We start from the raw sequence: 21,118 nt of genomic DNA on the forward strand, positions 1-21,118 counted from the left end.
GGGAGGAAGGAAGGAAGGAAGGAAGGAAGGAAGGAAGGAAGGAAGGAAGGAAGGAAGGAAGGAGGAAGGAAGGAGAGAGGGAGGGAGGGAGGGAAGGAAAGGAGGGAGGAAGAAAGGAATGGAGGGAGGGAGGAAGGGAGGAAGAAAGGAAGGGAGGGAGGAAGGGAGGAAGGAAGGAAGGAAGGAAGGAAGGAAGGAAGGAAGGAAGGAAGGAAGGAAGGAAGGAAGGAAGGAAGAGGAAAGAGGAAGGAAGGAGAGAAGGAGGCAGGGAGGGAAGGAAAGGAGGGAGGAAGAAAGGAATGGAGGGAGGGAGGAAAGGGAGGGAGGGAAGGAGGGAGGGAAGGGAGGGAAGGAAGGAAGGAAGGAAGGAAGGAAGGAAGGAAGGAAGGAAGGAAGGAAGGAAGGAAGGAAGGAAGGAAGGAAGGAAGGGAAGGGAGGGAGGAAGGGAGAGAGGGAGGAGGAAGGGAGAGAGGGAGGGAAGGAGGGAGGGAAGGGAGGGAAGGAAGGAAGGAAGGAGGGAAGGAGGGAGGGAAGGGAGGGAGGGAAGGAAGGAAGGAGGGAAGAGAGGGAGGAAGGAAGGAAGGAAGGAAGGAAGGAAGGAAGGAAGGAAGGAAGGAAGGAAGGAAGGAAGGAAGGAAGGAAGGGAGGGAGGGAGGAAGGGAGGGAGGAAGGGAGAGAGGGAGGGAAGGAGGGAGGGAGGGAGGGAAAGAAGGAAGGAAGGAAGGAAGGAAGGAAGGAAGGAAGGAAGGAAGGAAGGAAGGAAGGAAGGAAGGAAGGAAGGGAGGGAGGGAGGGAGGGAGGGAGGGAGGAAGGGAGGGAGGAAGGGAGAGAGGGAGGGAAGGGAGGGAAAGGAGGGAGGAAGAAAGGAAGGAAGGAAGAACGAAGGAGAGAGGGAGGGAGGGAGGGAGGGAGGGAGGGAGGGAGGGAGGGAGGGAGGGAGGAAGGCTGGCTATGACAGTGGAAACAAGTGAAAGTGTACAAACAACTTCCATCCTTTACCCCTGGAACAGCGTAAAGCAAAATTCCAGGAGGTGCCAAGCTCCTTCCCAGTATTCCAAGGAAACCTTCCCTAGGAACAAGTGTGCTCAGAAGCCCTTGGGGAGGGTGTGCCAGTGTTTCCTGTGCATTTTGAAGGTGTGACATTCCTCAAATACAAGGTTTCTTCCTACTGAATGGGAATGTGTGCAAAGGAGAGAAGGGTGGGGGAAGGAGAGGGAGGAGGAGAGAGAAAGCAAAGGGGGAGAAAGGGAGAAAGGAAGCGGGGAGGAGAAAGGGAGAGAGAAACATGCAGACACACTCCAGACACGCCGAAAGACACCCGTGTCTAAGTACACTTTGGGGTGGGGGAAACACATCCCAGGGTGGGCCATGAAGCACGCCTGTAACTTAGACCTGCCCCACCCCCGCCCACGGGCCTGCAAGTGTCACAGTGGACAGAGGGAGTCTGGGCAGCGGGTTCGGGTGGCATGAACACCTCCACTGAGGAAATGCCTCCCTGCAGACAACTATCTTATGCAATGCAATAAACACCCTAAAAATTCTAAGCAGCTCATTATATACCCCTGCCTGCTTTCATGGCTCCAAGCCAGAATATAATGATGAACCTTAACTTGTTAAGAACAACTAATTTTTGTTTCTGGCTGTCTCAGGGGCGTCTCTCTCACTCACTCCCGCTTTCCTTCACCGCTGACACATTTCTGTTAACTGGATGTCATCTGCCGGCCTTGATTTTATGCACAAGCAGTGGGATGCATTTTCCCGTGCAACAATCCTGCTTTGAGTCGCATTAGGTTTGTCATTATTCTCTCATTTTCCCCCTTGCACTTGTAACATTTCATCTCTTCCTGCCTTATTTTTCGCGAGCCACGGTGCACCCACATTATGGTTTATACATGATCTCGCTCCCTTTGAAGCCGGCAGATTTCAGAGCCCGCTCTCGTCAGGAGAAGAACCTTGCGCCAATTTAGCAGGCTGAGGGCCCCGAGCTCCAACATCTCAATCTAAAGGGGGTCACAGGGTGGCACAAGTGAGTGTCAGCAAGCGCTGTTTAATTGCCAATCTAGGCTTCTCCATGGTGTTTAAAGTATAATGACCCATCACTTAATTCTGAGAAGTCCTGGCCCCACTGCTGAATAGGATGAATATCAAAGGGTGTTCTGGAACAGGGCAGGCTGCCTACATTGCCAATAACTGCCATAAGTATAATAGACCTATACTTCTGTCGCCCCATTATCACAATAATGTATTTAATTTGCTGTATACGCTTTTTTAACTAGCTACCTTTCATAAGGCCTACCTGGGGAATCGGCCGCCCCCCTCTGCCCCCCCTCCGAGCCCTAACCTTCCCTCCCCCTCTTTCCTCTCCTCCCATCCTTCCCCGTGCCCACCTACCTATAAATCATCGGCTAACCTCCTAACGATCATTCAATCGATAAGCTTAACCCTGATCCCTACCCTACGACAGTGACAGCGCAGCGGAGGCTGGCGCCGCCGAAACTCGGGGAATGAATGAACAGGAGAGAGGAGAGGAGCAGGGGTGTGGTGTGAGCGCTGGTTTGGAGGGAGGCTGAGCTCAGCACCCCCTTCCGGGAGGATTCCCTGTCCATCCATCCCCTCGCTTGGCCAGGACGCGATGACGTTCATGAATGGCGCGTGCCCCTCTGGCTAGAGGGGAGCCGGCTCTTCCCGCCTCCCCAGTGCTGCTGTGGGTTTTGAGAGGACAGTGGTGGATCGCCTCGGGGAAGTGGGTTTGTACACAGCGACACTCGCTCCCTTCCTCACGCCCCATCCGAACCACCAATCTGCACAGAAGGCAAGAGGCACACTGGTCGGGCTATGTCACCCTCTGGTCTTGGGTCCCCGTGGTGGCTAGTGGAGTGGGGGGCAGGGAGGGGAGGAGGCTGGGGGGCAGCACCCTGCCATGTAAGGCATGCTAATTTAATTACGTGCCATCATCAAAATGGATTAGTTGTTGCAGTCCATCAGGAAAGTCTAAACCTCCACCGATTTAATTAACTTGACTGAAAATCAGATGAACAGAAAATAAAACTATCATTAGGAGCAATTAGTGACTACTTAAACATGCTGCTGCCAACCGGCTTGTAAATAAAGTCGCAGTCCCTGAAAAATTAGCCAGAATTAATTAGACGGAGGAAAAAGAGAACATGGGAATTAGGAAGATTCTAGATACATGTATGTGGGTGCTACATGCTTAAAGACAGACAAAAGTATGCGCGCGCACACACACACACACAATGTTGTTTTTGTTTTCTAAACTTTCAAAGACCTAGAACTGCACAGGCAGATGGGGTATGAGCAGCCACCTCGTTCCCGAGTATGGTCCTGAAGCATGGTCAGTTCCAATTATTTATGTATTTTGGTCTTGGGAGGGGTCACTCCGGACAGGGCTCGGGGGACACTAAGTGGTGCATGGATCGAACCCGGGTAGGCCACACGCAAGGCAAGTACCTTGCTATTGCTCCAGCCCTGAGACACGTTAGGTGGAAAGAGACACATTTTGTACTTAGTTTTTTTGAAACTAAGTACAAAAAAAAAAAAATAGAGAGAGAAAGGTCACACTAGTCCTGATTTTACGGTACAAGTGCTGAATGGTTGCATTTTGATGATATGGGGTTTAATAAATCTATCATTAATTTCACCTGGGCTTTTTTATTTTAAGCTTTGAAAAAAAATGTGGCCACCAGAGCAGTACACGTTGCTTTTTTTTCTTTTCTTTCCTTTTTTTTTTTTTTTTTGGCTTATTGGGTCACACCCGTTGATGCACATGGGTTACTCCTGGCTCTGCACTCAGGAATTAGCCCTGGCAGTGCTCAGAAGACCATATGGGATGCTGGAACTCGAACCCGGGTCGGCTGCATGCAAGGCAAACGCCCTACCCGCTATGCTATTGCTTCAGCCCCTCATGCTACTTTTTATGGCTCATCCTGTATTTCTCAGGGACTGCCTTTGGGGGTGGGGGAAGGAGGGAGGGAGATGTGCATTCTCGGTGCTCCTCAAGTGTGAGCTTTGAAAGACCAAAAACCTTCCTCCGAACTTGTCTTTGCAGACCGGCAAAGTCACCGCCGCCCTTCCCTGTCTCCCACAGCGAAGGGCAACAGAGAAACAGTCTTCTCTTTTTTTGTCTGTTTCCCCGCCCCCCCCCCCCCACTTTGGGGGTGCACTTAGTGGTGCTCAGGGGTTACTTCTGGCTCTGTCCTCAGGAATTACTCCTGTCGGTGCTGGGGGACTGCACGGATGCCAGGGACCGAACCCAGGTCAGCCGTGTGCCAGGCAAACACCCTCCCCGCTCTACTATCGCTCTGGCACGAACAGTCTTTCTGAGTTTCTGCAAGTCCTAGTGCTCTCCAATTTCATAAAAATTCTTAAGAATATATATATGTGTGTGTGTGTATGTATATATACGTATATGTATACAGATAGATAGATAGATAGATAGATAGATAGATAGATAGATAGATAGATAGATCTACAGTCAATTGGTTAACTCAGAAATTTGACCTTGAACTTTTGACATTCATCTACTTTGGAAGCGCAGGACACTAGTTCCTCTTAAGGAAATATCACAAATTTCCCCGTATCACATCTGTCTGATCCCATCAGAACAACAGGGAGCAACTGCCCCTGCGTGGCCCATGGCCCAAGTGCAATCACGAGAAGTTGCCAAGGACAGCCCAGGGCTTCGGAAGGACGCCCTGGTTCTTGACACTCACCTGGACATAGAAGCGTTGACCGTCAGAGCGGTGGGGTAAGGGTGACGGAACCCTCCTGTGGTGATGGGGTACACGGGCTGACCTTGCCTAGAAAAAGGGGGCAGAGAGTAAGAGAGGGCCACCGGGGTGGGGGTGGGGAAGAGAAAAGGAAGAAAAAGGGAAAGTTCTCTGTGCACAGTAAGCTTTATTCTCATTTGATCCGAACAAAAATCTTGGGGATTGTACAGGAAGGATCAAAGGGAAGAAACACAGAACAATTTGAATGCCATAAATCTGATAGGAATGGCTAATTAAATTTTATAACCTCTGCTTATGTCAATAGAGGCCCTCTCCCCAAGCTGAAACTAGGTGTTTTGTTGTAATAATTAAAGGCGAAGTCTCTCTTGCTTTAATGGAGCCATCACACTAATTGAGGGCTACACATCCAAAGGAAAACAATAATGAATGTAAATTTATACCAAAATAAAGTACAGTGAATCAAAGGACTTCAGTTGCGCTTTGGGCCTCTTTCGGTATTTAGATCTCGGTGAGAAAACATTAAATTAACAGAGCTTAATTTGTAGCCTTTTGTCAAATTAACAAGTGTTGACAAGAGTTACCGGGGGGGAGAGTCCCCAAGAAGAATTGTGGGTAACCAATAGACAATCACACCTCATTACAATAATTAAAAAATACAGCAACATGCAAAATAGCATCCTCATGAAAGACACACAACTCTTCTGACAGAGCATTGTCTGCGCTGGTTATTCCTTTTTATCTTGCCTTCAAGTCTCACCCCATCAGGGGCAAGTGATGGCTGAGAACTGGGGAAGAATGGTCCCCGCTCCCCAAGAAGAAATAGGAGAGAAGCTTGTGTCCATGCTCCCCCTCGAAAAAAATGAAGGAAGAAATAAACACCGAAACCATCCCCAGAGTAATGGTTTAGTAATACCCCACATCCCAGCTGCCAAATAAATATATAATGCATATGAAACATATACATACATACATATGCATTTTACAATCTCTTCAACTAGAGAAACTGAGCTGAAGAATAGAATTGAGTGTAAGAGGCTACTCCAAAATTGCATCTTCCAGAAGGCTCTGGGAGGGAATCTCACTCAACACCTCAAATTGAGAATGCTCCCCGAATTTAGACCTGCTCAGATTCGGCAAAATTGTCCTGTGCTTTTTAAGGAACAGAGATCACTGATAAACATGGAGACACAGATACACAAAAACAGACAACTGCAAGCCACATGCAAGCATGCCATAGACAGGCAGACAGACAGACAGACAAGGGATGCTTTTCTATCCATGAACTTTCTGCTCTGATTTTGAAACACCCCCACCCCCACCCTGCCCGAGCTGTACTGGGCCAGTTCCTGGGTGGTGCGTGCACAGCAGGAACAGGCGGCAGGAAGCACTGGGCCCCGCAACACTCGGGCTGGCCCCTGGGAAGGCCCCGCTGGTCACACCGTGGGGGACGCTGGCCCAGCTGCCCCTCACGACCCCCCAAGGATGGGACGCACTCAGTGGACAAAGCTCTCAGAGCTGCCCCACAGACAGAACTTTCCACCGAGGCTGTCACTTCTGGCACGGTGGCTGGGGCAGGGCTGTGTGCTGTGGGGCCACAAGAAAACCACCCCGTGTTCCCGTATCTGAGTTTCCAGGCCAGGGGGCCTGCGGCCTGCAGGCACAGCAGGATCCAGGTGTGGCTATGACCCACAGAAAAGCGCAGGTCAGAGCCTGCTCCAAGTCTCTCAGGGATTTTCAGGGGCGGGAGTGATAGCACAGCGGGGAGGGGTGTTTGCCTTGCACGCCGCTGACCCGGGTTCTAGCTCCAGCATCCCACAGGGTCCCCCAAGCACCGGCAGGAGTGATTCCTGAGAGCAGAGCCCCGAGTAATCCCTGAGCATCAGGCCCAGAAACAAACAAACAAAAGATTTCAAGTATTTTCAGGGCCCACTTTTGCTCCCCGACAGGAAGTCAGACCAGAACCTCCGGAGCGAGCCCTTTTCCAAGCGCCTTCCCCAGGCACCCCTCAATCCCTCCTCCCCCCACCTCCCCAGACACACATTGCCATGCACAGAATAAATAATAAGCGTGCCCATGTAAGAAACAAAAAGGAAATTAAAAAATGGAACTCCTTACTGTGGTACTAACCATCCTAGCGGATGGGGGATTTGTCCTACGGTGCCGGGCGAAAGCGGGTAATATGGAGATATATCTGGCGGGTGTGGAGGCCGTGGAATTCCTGAGAAAGGAAACAACACTTTAGGTACGAAGAAGAAATGCAAGGGAGAGGAAAAAGAGGAAAAAGGGAAGTGCCTCTTCTGGAATTTCTGCCCTCACTCCTTTTCCTGACTGGTGTGTGTATGTGTGTGTGTGTGTGTGTGGGGGGGGGGGGTTAGGCTGTCTCCTCTCCAAACCCGTCTGCCCCAGGCCAAAGGCTGCTTCCTCTCCTTCGACACTAGGAAGGGTTAGGCCACCCTGTCTGTTCCTTTTCATGCGATGGGTGAAACTGGGCAAATTAAAAACAAGTCTGAAGGGCTGGTCACTTGCCCTGACCACCTGTCCCTTTCCCCCTTCTCAAGGGAGGGGCTCATCTCCGAGTGACCCTCCAGCCCCAACCCCCTCAGCTGCTGACACACTGGTCTAAGCTCCGGCTCTGGGGCAGAGGGTGTCTGTCTCTAGAAGGTGTCCAGCTCCACGCAGGGCAGCCGACTGGATGCTAGCAGTGGACAGTCAAGGAGACGCTGGAGCAGGCATGCCCATCTGGTCAGCCCGAGCCCAGCTGTGACCGGCCTCTATGGGATGGGGGACCAGGCAGGTCAGACCCGGCTGGGAGCTCCCAGGAGGCTCAGGCCAGTCCCTCTCCAGGTCTCAGAAACTAGAGTCTGGGGAGCAATCACCCACCCCGGAACCGTATCACAGGACCTGAGCTGCTGGTTCCCGGGTAAAAACAATTTTTGTTTGTTTCTAATTTACCCAGGATGCTTTTCATTCTGTCAATTAATTCTCTCTGGGTGACACTTCCACACGGTTGCACTTGACAGAATGACCCGTCTGCTTCCCGAGGGCCAGTTAAAAGCTGGGCCCTGCGTGCCACACACCGCTATTCAAATCAGACGCTGAGGTTGTTCTGCAGGGGTGCAGTCGGGGTCACCCCTCACCAGGCTCTGCACCCCCAACACAAAAGGGGGCTCAGTGATTGGTGGAAGGCAGTTCTCGGGGGGCTTTCAGCTGACCTTAGCCCAACACCCCACAATTCCCCGTGACTGTGATGGAACGTCCCATCTCCCATCCGCCCTCCTACAGAACTGGGGCGGGGCGGGGGGGGTGGGGGGAGTACTCTCAGCCTTCGCTGCTAGAAGCATGATTCCTGCTGAGACAGACCCTGCTGACCGAGGACGTGAAGAGGAGACTTCTTTGAGCTCTGGATTTCCCACCTGTGAAATGGATGTGATGCTAAGCCCTGGACCACTGATGGGGGTGGATGCACTATATAAAGGAAAGGCAGAGCCCAGAAAGTGTGTGTGTGTGTGTGGGGGGGGTCTCCTGGTGAAGTGAGGTGAGGTCACAGTGTAACAGCCACCACTTTGGGGAGTCACTCTGCACTTGTTCTCCCCACAGAGCTGAGCAAGAACCCCCGAGATGTCCCCCAACCACTGTCCACTCCCAGTCGGGACGGGCCCCGGGCTTCTGGAGCTGCTTCTGAGAATCCCTAAAGGTGTTTCCTGGATTCCTCCACATTTCACCCCCCTGCCCCAGGGCAGGGTGTCCTGGAGCACCCCAGACAGCATCCAGCACCCCAACAGACTTCTCCAAAGGGAAGCGGCCACGGGGGAGCCCCTCCACACCCCTGGGAACCCTCTGGTCCCGCAGCCACGCGCATGGCCCACCTGTTTTGGGGTCGACGTCTGCAGGTAAGTGTGGCGGTGGGTTTCCTGGGGTGAAGTGCTCATTGCTGTAGGTGATGAGAGGCGTGAGAGGGTGGACATGGTGGGGGTGCTGCACGACCGGCACTTTGTTCGACTGCAGAGGACAAGAGAGGGGACACGTCAGGCCGCTGCTGGCAGTGCAGCCCCAAGAGCCACCCCCAGGGCCCTCCCCCACCGTCATGCATTCAGAACACCCCCTCAGCTCCGTGGCAGGAAGACTCCCCTAGGCTCACTGGCTCCCCCTGGGGCTGCAAGGGGATGGGGGGTGGGGGAGGCAGGGGATCTCCTCTGCCTGGGCCCCTCCAGCTGGGCCCCTCCAGCGGGACCCCCAAGAGGCTGGAGAGCTTCAGGGGGGATTTGGCCAGGAACACTTCAGACCACAGGAAACCAGTTCCCATCCCTTGGTCTCCTTAGCCACCCACAGCTCCCTGGAGCCTGTGTGTGTGTGTGTGTGTGTGTGTGTGTGTGTGTGTGTGTGTGTGTGTTTTGGGGGAGGGGGCCACACAATCCTTTAGGGATCTGCCAACCAGGCCTGCCTGAGCAGAAAGCTGGGAGCAGCTGGCACCCCCTACCCTGCATATTTTATGCAGATTCCAACACTGCCCCCCTCACCCCCTTTTTTAGAAATCAAGGTACCAAGGATCATTTCACTAGACGACCAACTGAACAATTGGAAGAGAGGCATTTTTGACATGAGCAGTTCCAGAAAACAAAGTTGTTCAGAAAGGGAGACCAGGTGGAGGGAGAGAAGGCTTTTTTATAAAGCACTTTTAGAAGTTTCTAGTTGCCAGAACCACAAGTGCATCCCCAAATGACTCCCCTCTCCTGCCCCCCACCCCCACTCCCAGCCCCCCACCCGGCCTCCTCCTCCACCACCTTATGCTTTAAACTCAGCCCCGCAAGATCACAAAGGAAAAATTAAGCTGAAACAAGCGAACTACTGGGCCATTTACTGAGAGTAATCCAATTGCAAAAAACCCTATTCCCAATAGAGGATTTCACTAAAATCCTACAACAGGGACATTTAACCAGATTAGGTAGCAGGGAAGATAAAGAGGCTGGTACCCGATGATGAATGGATTAGAGTCAAGTTTCATTTCAGAACGTGTCTTCATTCCCTTTTATTACTTTTAGGAGGGCACAACTTGCATTAACATCAAGGCAAAGGAACTGCATGGAAAGAAAAGAAGGTTCCAGAGCTGCCCACGAGCTCGGCTCGAGTTCGGGGACCACCAAGCCTTCAGTTCTCTTTGTGTTTTCCCTCCTGTCTGTTTTTTTTTTTTTAATGGATAAGAAAAGGGAAGACTCTGGGCAGAATACAACTCGTCACTTAGTTATGCAAAGGGCTTTAAAAGGTGTTCCCGGCTTTTTCCTGGGTATACTTGGAAAGAAATACAAGACTTTCTCAGTTGCCTCCCCAAAAAATCCTAAAGGAAAAGAGACGTCAAAGCTTCCCGCAGCCCAGTTTAACCATCCCTGTGAACTCCTGGGCACTTCTCCGGGGAGAGCTGCTCCCTGGTACCCCTGGGGTATGAAGTATCATTTTGAAATCAAATGCAACCCATCGTAGGGCAGCGGGGCACAGTCCAAGTACGGCCAGAAGAGGCCACGGCCCTCAGGTTGAAGGAAGGGCTCCCAAGGTCAGAGCCACAACTCAAGGACATTCCCTGAAGCCGAGAGTGGGATGTGGGGGCTGTTCTGTTTAGGCCAACCTGGAAGGTAGCCCTAGGCGCCCCCCCTCCCGTGAGCTAGGTGCAGAGGGAGAGAGGAGGGAGGGACCAGGAGAGCGTGAAGGGTAGTCAGGTGGAGCAGACTGTGAGGAAAGAAAAAGATGCTTTGCCCATTCAGAAGCTTTCTATTCGGTGGGAAAGGTGCACCCCCTACAAGAAGAGCAAAACTCAGACATGGGGGGTCATGGGGAGGTGGGGGGGGGTTGGGGGAGGAGAACAAAGCAGGCAGGAAGAACCCCAGATGGCCCAGCAGGTGACCCAGGGGCCACCCCGCACAATGGGAAGCTGCAGGTGTCAGAGGGGGAGGGCCAAGCAATTCTCCGGTTGAATCTTTCAAGGACCTATCACAAACACAGGTCCTGGGTCTAGGAAATGTCCGGAGAGAGGATCTGAGAGGCCAGGTCTGGGATCAGGACCCAGGCAGGGATACTGTCACACACTCAGCGATGTGCCCTGGGACCAGAGAACCGTATGGGGAACCAACGTGCCCCGAGGCGGAGTCCTGAATGGGCACCCAGGCCTCAATCTTAGGGAACTGCTGCAAAGCACATTGGGGGCGGGGGGCGGGGGTCAGTTACTACTGTTACCAGGAAGAAGCTAATGGACAGGAAGGCTCTGCCCAGAATTCAGCTGCCCAATCTACGGCTGGCTTCCAAGATGGGTGGAATGTGGTGGTGGTGGTGGGGGGGGGGCGATTCTCTTTCTCTTGGGGTCTGGCAATGGCAGAACTGGGGCAACTGTGGAGTCAACGAAATGTGGGATTCAAGCCTTCATTCTCCCTCTTCTTGAATACTATTCGCCACGTAGTTAGGCCCTGCCCACTGCCCACCACCAGTGCTGGGAGGGTTGGCACGGAACAGCCAGTCTACCTGAAGCTGCCAGCACCCCGTGGGAAGTGGGGTGCATCAATGCATCACCCCTGTGGAAACCAGAGTCTACTGGCCACTCCTTCCAACCACCCTGTGCACTGGCTTTCATGACAGGGGTCTCGTCCATCTCAGAGACCCGGGGTCCTTTCTCTCTGTGTCACTGCTGGGCTTGCCGGTGTACGATTCTGGGGTCCATTCAGTTAATGGACCCACCATGCCATGCCTGTGAATGAGACAAGCTCAGTCCCCTGACCAAGACCATCCACTGACTTGCTCTGCGAGCACCGGAAGAGAAGGCGACTGCCCATGACGGCCCCTTCAGAGGGAGCCTACACAGAATCAAAGGTCAGCCTTTCGGAACCCTCCAGTCCAGCGCTTTATCAGACCGGGTCTGACATCCCACCGCACCACACTTGGTGGCCAAGAAGAACCAGGAATTCCAGGATGACCTGGTCTGAAGATCCACTTGACCCATTTGGACGCCACTAGCCCGTTTCCCTCCACGTCTGCAGATTCTAAACTAGAACTTACAAGGCTGTAAACTCGTGCCTGTCGTGGGCCTCCAGCACAGTGCCTGGCACACAGCCACACTCAGGGCAGTTTGGGGCGGGGCGGGGGGAGGACCCAGTGAAGGAAGGCTTGTCACCACGGTCTCAAACTCAAACCGCAAGAAGGGGTGAAGAGATGGTTCAGGGCAAGGCTCTTGCCTCGCATGCAGCTGACCCTGGCTTGACGTCCCCACACCGCATGCCTGTGAGCCCTGAGCACAAGCCAGGAGTGGCCCCTGAGCACTGCTGGGTGTGGCCCAACCCCCAAACAAACACAAGGCTGCTGGTCATGGGACAGTGTACAGAGGGCCGGTGGCCGCCTTCAGCTGGGATTTGGGCAACCTTCTTAAAATTGAGGCAGAACTCTCCGTTCACCTCTGGAGAATGCCAGGGCTTTGAGTGGTGCTCCCGAGTCAGGCTGACAGCAGAGCTGAACGGGGGTCCGCATCAGGCTCCGGGGGAGGGCTGGGAGGCAGGAGCTGCATGTCCCACTAGGTGGCCCCTCGCCTGCACACGCTCCCTCTTTCAAGGGCTCCCGTCAGAGCTCACTCAGAACTGCACCCTCTTGGGAAGCACTTTTGTGGGGGAGGACCCCGCCCCTGCAACCTTCCTGAAACGGTCTACACTACAGCAACAGCCTGGGCCAGGCTGGCCGGGCTGGGGGTACCCAGGACCCCAATTCCTCCCTCCCGCTGTTCTCTTAGATGGACGCTGACATTTAGGTAAACAAATCCAGGCTACGACTTGGTGCTCACCACCACTTCCTCTAAATTTTACAGGAGTCTTCGGAATCAGCCGCGGATACAAAGCCATGACCTTGGCGAAGACTCACTCACACTCAAGGTCGTAATGGTGGTGGTCCTGAGGGGTTGCCGGGGCTAAAGAATCCCAGGGATCTCTGAGCCATAAAAACAGCCAAACTCCAGGGACAGAACCACACACATATATCAGCACACTGGCAGCGGAAACTCACCCTTGGGGCCACTGTGTGTGTGTGTGTGTGTGTGTGTGTGTGTGTGTAGAGGGTCAGGGTTCGGGGTCTGGCACCTCTCTGACGCCCTGCTTCTCAGTAGCCCTGACATCATCCCCAGCACAGCTCTCCCAGGCCCCTGCAGACGGCAGGAGAGGCGTCTGCTCGGGAACCACCAGAGGGGGCTCCCCTAGAGCCCACAGGCTCTCCTTGCTGACTGCAACCCCCCGCCCATCCCGACCGTGTCTGCAGAGACTGGCACGGGGGCAGGGTCCCCCCATCCACCCAGTGAGCTCAGCGAGGGCCAGGAGACAGACTCAGGACCAAGGCAGCCCAGAGCCCGGAACGTGGGCGCGTGTCGCACTATGAACAGGGGTCCTCCGAGCAGGCCACGGATTACGGGAGGGGAGGAGGCCAAGGCCTGGCTGAGGTGGATCTGCTTCTCTATTCGACACCGCCACGCCACCCAGCGGGACAGGGTGACGAGAACACGCCTCTGACAGCCAGTCAGCGCAGTTCAGCTGACATGACTGCAAAGAAAAGAGCTGCTAAGTTAAAAAAAAAAGAAGAAGAAGAAGAAGAAGAAGAAGAAGAAAGAAAGAAAAAGAACACAGAGGCGGGAGGGAAATCTCTGGGTTAGGAGAGCACAGGCCTCGCATCCCTAAGGCTCTGGGTTCGATCCCCAGCGCCACCACATGCCCCGCCCTCCCATGGGGTGTGGCCCTGGCGCACCCAAGCACCCACCGATGGGGAGAACTATAGACTAAGAAAGGAAAAAGACCCTAAATGAAATCCTTCTCAATGCCCGAGGAATGCAAACCCTCCTCTAACTGCACCTCAACAGTTTCATGCTCACTGCTTGCGCCCCAAAGCCAAGCCTTCCCCCCCACCGGGGCCCCCCCACCCATCTGCTCACGAAGGCCCGCCCCAGCCATCAGCCTGTTGAGAAAGGGACAGTGAATATCTCTCAGCATCCACAGGGCCTGTTCCACCCCACGGGTTCCTCCAAGGATAGTGGGGGGAGGGGCCAAGGCACCCTGCAGCTGACCTCTGACCTCTTCGGAACCCTCCATCAGGGTGTCCTCTGCCCTGGCCCTGCCCCCCTCCTTGCTCCCCCCCCCCAAATCCCTCCTACTATTCGTCACTGTTTGGAGCTTGGCAAGGGAAAAGATTGATTCCAGCTCTTGTAGATCTCCCTGCCGGCCCTCCCTTAACCCCAACCCCTCAACCTTCTGCAACTGTGGGGAACCTACAGAGAATAAAAGCGTGCATTCACTCTGCCACCTATTAATCAACGGCCCTTGGAAACAAATGCAGCCACAGCGGACGGGCCTTGGGGGCCGGCCTCCTCCTCGATACGCCCCTAGAGCTCTCCCTTTCTGTGGAAGAAGAACGGGGCCAGAAAGGGCCTAGACGAGGCCAGCACCGTCACACAAAAGCAGCCCAGAGGAGCATTTTTCAGTCTCCGCCCCTCCTCAGGTGGAGACAGGAGGTCTAGAAAACGGGCTGAAGGCTCACCCTCACGCCGTCTGCCTGAGGCGGTTCTCCACGGCCAGTGTGGGACAGAGGGTCCACGTCCCAGGAGGCCAGGGGTGTTGGGGATGCAGGAGGGATTGCTTGTTACTGTCAACACCCCTGTAGCTAGGTCACTCAGCGTTCCCATCCTTGGAAGTTATGAACTGAGGGTGGTGGAACAGTCCCAGAAGGTAAGCCTAGGGCCTTCACAACCCCGGACTCCTACTGTCCACACGGAGTTCATTCAAGCAGCAGGAATGAACCCTGGGGTGCAGTTATCTGCTCACTGTCCCTCTGGCATCTCTGCGATGTACCTTGCTGTTCTCTCCCACAAACCTCCTACCCGCGTGGCAGACTCCCACCCTTGGCCCAAATGGCATCTTTCACCGGCTTTCCCTTCAGCTCCTCCCGGAAGCCAGCCAGCCGGGAACCAGCCAGCACCGAGCCCAGGGTCCGTGCCAGGCTGAAGGCTGCTCCTTTCTGTCTCAAGCTGGCCCCCAGCTATCGGTGCACCGTTTTTCCCTGGACAAGACTTCCATTGATAGCTACAGCACTGCCTGTTGGAAATAATTCATGAAAGAAAGCTTCAGAGAGTTTGAGTTTTGCTTGGAGAAACGGGATGGTGGAAAGCAAGGGCTGGGTAGGAGATACAAACACCCGACCGGCAACATCAGAAATCAGCCATGCAGAATCAAGCAGCCTGCCAAGGCTGCGGGACCCAGAAGCTTCAAGGCTGCCGCTCCATCAGGTTGCAAAACTGCAGTGCCACGAGGCCAGGCTGTACTGTCCACACACCCACCAAGCCGGGGTACCACGAGCCTGTAAGGGCCCAGGAGCAACGGGATGGGTGGGGTGGTGCTGCTGATCTGTTTGGTAAATTACCAAGTCGCTAAACCAGCAAGAGGAGGAGGAGGAGGAGGAGAAAAAAAGCCACGCTACCGTGTACAACATTATGTCGATTCATGCTTTTCATGTGCTCACTCTGTGGAGGTGGATTTTCCTTCTTGCGGGGCACTGACTGAGCAGGGCCAGCAGGAAGAGGTTAAATATGAAGTCCCTCTTCAAATCCTCACCTATATGCACATACTTAGGAGCAACTCAGACCTGCATCGGCCCTTGGGCCTCTCCTCCAATCCCCAACGCCCCACCTTGGTGAAATACAAACGGCCAGAGGGTACCATACCAAATAGACTGCTGGGCTATGGGGACTAATTCTGCTCTTCTGAATGACAGTTTTTTTTTTTTTAAATCCCTCCGCCCACCCACCCCCACCCCCAAATAAGGACGCAGGAAGGGTGGGAGTGGAGCTGGAGGGGTTGGGTGCAGGAGACTGGGGGCGGGACAGAGATGAGGCCTCAGAACCTGGGAAATAAAGATGCACAGGGGCGGGGGGGGGGGGGGGGCATTGCCTCTGCGACTGTCCGGCCAAGCCCTGACCCCACAGAGCCCTTTCACCGGCTCTTGAACGATTACTTCCAGTTAACTTCATTAAACATCACTTATTTTCACTCCTTCTCATTTATTTTCCAATAAAGAGGAAGGAAGCATCCCATTGTTCTCCTCCGACTAACCTTTAAAGCGCCTGCAAGCTTACATCTGGGCTCACCTCGGAGCCCACCAAGTTCCCAGGGTTTCTCCCTGCCCTCCCCTCCTTCCAGGAGCCACAGCATCTGGGGATGGGGGCGTGGGGGGCCCCCCCTGACTGTCCTCATCCTCCAGCAGGTCTCAGAAACCACATATACCAGCTAGAGGACCCCTAGGTGTGTGATTTTCCAGGAATCTGCACACCCTTCCCGTCCGGTGTCACACCCCGTTTCCTACTGGGGTATCCAGTGAGCATAATCAATCTTTTAGGGAAGAGTCCCAGTTCATAGAGAATTTTGAAAACTGGGTAAGAGGGCACAACTATTTCTCAGAGAGCAGATTTTGCAGGTTCCGAACGGAGCCAAGAATAAAGCTAACCTATTCCAAACGAAGAAACCCAAAAGCTCAATGCAAAACAACTTTAAAAAAAAAATAATGATTTCCAGGCCACCCCTTGTCTTCCCCCCATCCCAACACAATAACCTCAAACCTAGGGATTCCTAAATTTAATCGAGAGGAAAGCACCCATTTTGATGCAGAATAAAATTTAAGTTCATAATGGTTATTGCATCCTGGGGGTTTTAAGAAAGATGCAGAAAACAAAACCTGATACCACCTTTCCAATTTATTTACCGTGACCAGATGTATAAAAATATCTCATTTTTTCTTATCCACCTGGTGCCTGACTTTGAAATCGAAACCGTATTTGAAATTCACGCTTGCTACCCCAAGTCTGATAAGAGCTCACAAAGCAGCTGCTTCCTTCAGAAAACAGGTACATTTCTTCCTAGAAAAAGCAATAAGTAAACCCAGAGAACAGATGACCGCTTTCTTGAGGCCCAACAGACAACAAATGCCAAACTCGGGATGTGTCGGGAACTCAGGACAGCCAGACCGAAAGGAAGCAAGTCCTGAAGGGGAACAGCACTGTTCACCGATTCTGCCCTCCCAGGATCCCACGCGTGAACACCCTTCCCTGGCCATCAATCTCCATCCATCACCTCCATGGACCAAGCATCTGAAAAGGTCACGGCATAGCACCCTCACAGCCAGGGGAGGCGGTGGAAGCTTGAGAGCATGTGAAAATGACCCAGGCAAAGTTCAACTATTAAAATTAAAAAAAAAAAAAAAAAAACAGATCTTCGACTATGTGCAGAAGTGTGTCATCGGCAGGGCATGTCAGGATTTCAGCACATTCCAAAATATTGCAGAGGGAAAGCATTCCATCACACCGCTCCGCCAAGCCCCCCGCCAACTCCAAACCACAAAGGGGGAGGGTTTCCCCCTAAGAATATAAGGTTGCAGGCTCCGGTGCTCCCAGAAAATGCCGACGCAGCAGCCTGTCGTGACAATACAAAGATGATAATATCTGTATCGCTGGAGTCGGGAATTCTCCCTGGGCAAGCGAACGCCCTTCTCTGCCGACTTGGAGAACGGAGGCTTGCCGGCTACCGAAGCAGCGGACCGCGACGGAGGAACCCTCACCCGCCGGAGTGGGCAGAGAGCGGGAGCCTTTGAGAACTCCCCGAAGAGAGGCTGAGCTGGGGGGGGGCGCGGGGGGGGGGGAACTGTGTGTGCCAGCCCTCCCCTTCCTGCCGTCCGACAGACAAGGTTTCCAGCATCTAGATGGGACTATAAAGCGGCGTGCGGCTAGAAGGGGACAGACACCGAGATCTCGGTGTGCGCTGGCTTCCCAGCCCACCACCGCTGGACCTCCTGCTCTGCGTTTCAATACGACCCCGAGACCAAACTCATGATTCTGACCACAGGAGGCCTCTGAAGAGTGGGGAGTAGGTTTCCTTCTTGCACCAAGGATCAGATCTAAACAGGGGCAGCTACGAATGGTCCTGGGTTGGGCCCTCCCGACAGCAAAAAAAAAAAAAAAAAAAAAAGCAACTTAATAATGAAGATGATGGAGAAATCACTTCCCCGGGCCAGAGGTGACTCTTTCTTCCAGTTGGGTGCTGAGGACGGTGACCGCCACATCATCACACCCTCTGAGTTCCAGACTGGGACAGCAAAGGGCTTTGTCCAGCGTCCTTTGGGGTACCCAGGGAACTCAGAAGCAGCCACGCCGGGCTTCCCAAACACATGCCCAGACCACGTTGAGAAAATGCGAAGACCGCAGGCAACTCTGTTGCATTTCAGGCTGGCGTGTAAATTGGGAGGCGGAAATAAATGCATGGAGACCTGAGGGGCAGAAAGTTTGCCTGAAATAGGGAAGAGGAAGAAGAAGAGCTTCTAGGAGCCTGACTGCAAGCTCCACAGTGAGAGCCCAACCTGAAAGCCTTCTGCTCCAGGAAGGCCATGCCAGGGCTCCGGCCCTTTCTCCCAGGGAGCCCACCCTGGTGGGTGGGGGGGGAGGGGAGAATTAATTTTTAGGAAAAATAAATAAATAAAGTCACCAACCCCATGCCCTCACACTAGCACTTGGAGAGCAAGATTCTGTGCAGTTTAAAACAACAACAACAACAATAACAACAACAATAACAAAAAACTCAAGGGCATGTAATGAAAGCGGATCCTTCATTCTCTTTCTCCTCCCCAACTTCTTTAAAAAAAAAAAAAATCCTCCCCGTCCCCCACCTCTATTTAAAAAAAAAAAAACAAAAACCTGCTCTGAAAAAGTACAGAGTGAAAGGGCACAGCTGGAGTTGACCAATTATTCTTGCTTTGTTTTTTTCTTCCACCCGCTGAATGTAAAAAAAAAAAAAAAAGCAGCAGAGGTTTAATGGTCAAGATCACAAGCAAAAAAACACACCCACGCACACGCACACACCCCACTACTCACCCAGCAATTCAAATTGAGGTGCCAAGCGCCCAAGTGCTGGAAGAGAGAGCGCCCGGGGGCCACTGCGCCCCCCTTCCCACTCAAGTCCTCCATCCCCACTTCAACCGAGTCCCTGGGGTACATAACAGCTGGGCTTGGCTTTCTCTTCCCCTCGCAAAAAAACTTTCTCTGGACCTGCAGGCCAGGCCGGGGCCAGCGCACCTTCCTCCTCCCTTCCCCTCCTCACTTTCGCCCTTGCCCCCGGCTCCCCCTCCCTGTAGCCCTGGCGCTGAAAAAGCCCCAAAACAGCATTTTTTTTTTTTTAAGCGGGGGAATGGCTCCAAATTGCTGCTCAGGTCCTCAGGAAGGCTCTGGGCTCTCCCTCCCAGGCTAGATTTCTTCTTTTCTTCTTTCCCCTGCACTCCCCCCCCCACCACCCCGAATAAAAGACTTAAAACAAAAAAACAACCCCCCACCCCCAAAACCCAATCCCCTAGCCCAACTGGTTGCTGAACTCAGTTTAAAATTTGTTTTCATAAAACAACAACAAAAAAGAGCTCCCCTGCTAGTGCCTGCTCAGGTTCGGGGGCTGAGTCGCTTCCGGGCGGGCCAGCCGGCCGGCGGGGTGCTGCGGCCGGGCCCCTCCCTGGCCCCTGGGGCCCCTCCCTGGCTACCTGGGGCTGCAGGGGCCCAAGCTCCTGCGAAGGGGCGCAGGGGGGTTACAAGCAGCCATGCAGGTGGGGAATGCGGCCGGGCGGGCGGCGCGGGGGCAGATCCCGGGCTGCGCGCAACTGTCAAATCCCTCCAAACACATTTCTAAGGCGGCCGCGGCGTCGGGGGAGGGAGGGGGAAAAGCCTATTTCCTTGTGACGGTGACACAGGAGTGACACTTGGAAGGGCCTTCCTCGCCAGCCGCACGCGCAGCCTGCGCGCTCCGAGGCACGCTCCTGGGCGTCCAGGGTGCGAGGCCGCGCGCCCGCAGCACGCACGGGAGGCGCGTCTGCGCTCCTGGGTGCTCCCACCGCCCCGCCGCCGCCGTTCGTTCCTTCCTTCCTTCCTTCGTGGCTGGCATGCTAACGCCTCATTTTGTTGACGGTGGACCTGGGTGAGCGGCTTTCGCCAGTACGTGAAGGGAGAGGGACAGACAGCTCCGGAGACAGACACGCACAAGGGGGGCAAGGGTGGTGGTGGGAGGGGTGGGGAAGACCTCCCCCAAGCGCATGCAACGGCTGGGGTTGGAGTCCCAGGAAGGCCACTTACTTTTCCTGGGGCTCTCAAAGGATCCAGGGCCGGGTACATTGGCGTGGGTCTAACTTAATTGGAGTTGAGCCACTCCAGCATCGCAGGCCCCCGAGATGGTCCTCTTTTTACGTGCGGGAGGGGCGGAGGGAGGGGGCAGCCTCCAGGAGGGGGTTCAAGTCAGCAGAAAGTTGCGGAGGATAAAAACTCGCCCAGACTTTTGGGTCCTTTCCCGCCCCCTAAGTGCTCCATCACCGCCCCCCCTTTCCCCCTGCAGGCAACACAGAACTCCAAGGGGTTTGTCAGGCAGGTGAAGTCAACCCCAGCTGCCCGGCACAACGGCCCCTGGCCCTGGCTCGCTGGCAGCCAAGCCCGGTGGCACAGATTTGGTTTCTTCTGGCGCAGGACCGGGAACTGGGAGATGTTTTTAATTGACCGGACTCGCTGCCCCGCTGTTTATCTGCAAACCCGCAGGACCAATGTTCCCGAAGTTGGTTTCTAAGCAATCTGCCAATACACGGGGACAAGTTAATAACCGCCGCCACCCCACCCCCAACCACCACCACAAAAACAAGGGCTGGAGGGCTTAACGGTCACAACAACAACAACAACAACAAAAGTAAGAATTCTGCACTTTCCACTTTCTAAAAATACTGCTCCGAGGGCCCTTCTTTCTGGACTTCGCCCGCCTTCCTGGGTAAGTGTTAGGCAGCAATCTTTAAGGCCCTTAATACCAAAACAAAACCCTGCCGTTTCCCTTTACATGGCGGGAACAAAAGCAATGAGTCTCCAGTTTGACAAGTAAAAAGCCCCAACCACACAGCCCTCTAATTGCCTCCCCTCCCTCTATTCACGGGGACCACCACACTCAGGCGGCTTGCCTTTGTCCCACCCGCAATTTCTTAAGTAAACGGCAAGCCCTCTCCGCGCTGATGGACAGCTCCGAGTCACCCGGCAACAATAACTTCTACAGTGCAGCAAACAGGACCGGCTAGTCCAAGTCGGAATTTAGTTTCTGGCTTTCTCCAAGACGAAGAAAATAAATGGAATCGGCCAAAGAGAAGCCCGTAAGGACCACCTCCTCGTCGGGAAGAAAGAACAGGGAAATCTTGTGAATTTCTCCCAAACTAATTCCTCCCAAGAGCGGACTTCTGGATCTCTGCCCCCCAATTTGGACCTGTCCCCAGTGTGCCCCAAGGTGTCTCAAGTGTACGCTTGATTAGGACATTTCCATTAAAAA

At 53.9% G+C, this 21,118-nt stretch overlaps 1 protein-coding gene across 31 annotated transcripts in view; it reads right to left on the reverse strand.

Annotated features, from left to right (window-relative positions):
• Positions 1–21,118, reverse strand: part of TCF7L2 (transcription factor 7 like 2) — a 202,111-nt gene that overhangs the window by 19,619 nt on the left and 161,374 nt on the right. For 24 of the 31 annotated variants that reach the window (XR_008627057.1, XR_008627056.1, XM_055119081.1 and 21 more), the window contains 3 exons: positions 8,615–8,747; positions 6,864–6,966; positions 4,731–4,817 (listed from right to left, as the gene is read on the reverse strand). Coding sequence is in view for 29 of the 31 variants with exons in the window: in XM_055119081.1 (XP_054975056.1) it covers positions 4,731–4,817; positions 6,864–6,966; positions 8,615–8,747 (323 nt within the window). In the remaining 2 variants the exon portion in view is untranslated. Of the gene's footprint in view, positions 1–4,730; positions 4,818–6,863; positions 6,967–8,614; positions 8,748–18,660; positions 18,877–21,118 lie in introns of those variants that run through there. The other 7 variants (XM_055119080.1, XM_055119071.1, XM_055119069.1 and 4 more) reach the window with 2 other exon arrangements.

This window comes from Sorex araneus, chromosome 11 (genome assembly GCF_027595985.1).
Source record: "Sorex araneus isolate mSorAra2 chromosome 11, mSorAra2.pri, whole genome shotgun sequence".
Taxonomy (NCBI): Eukaryota; Metazoa; Chordata; class Mammalia; order Eulipotyphla; family Soricidae; genus Sorex; species Sorex araneus.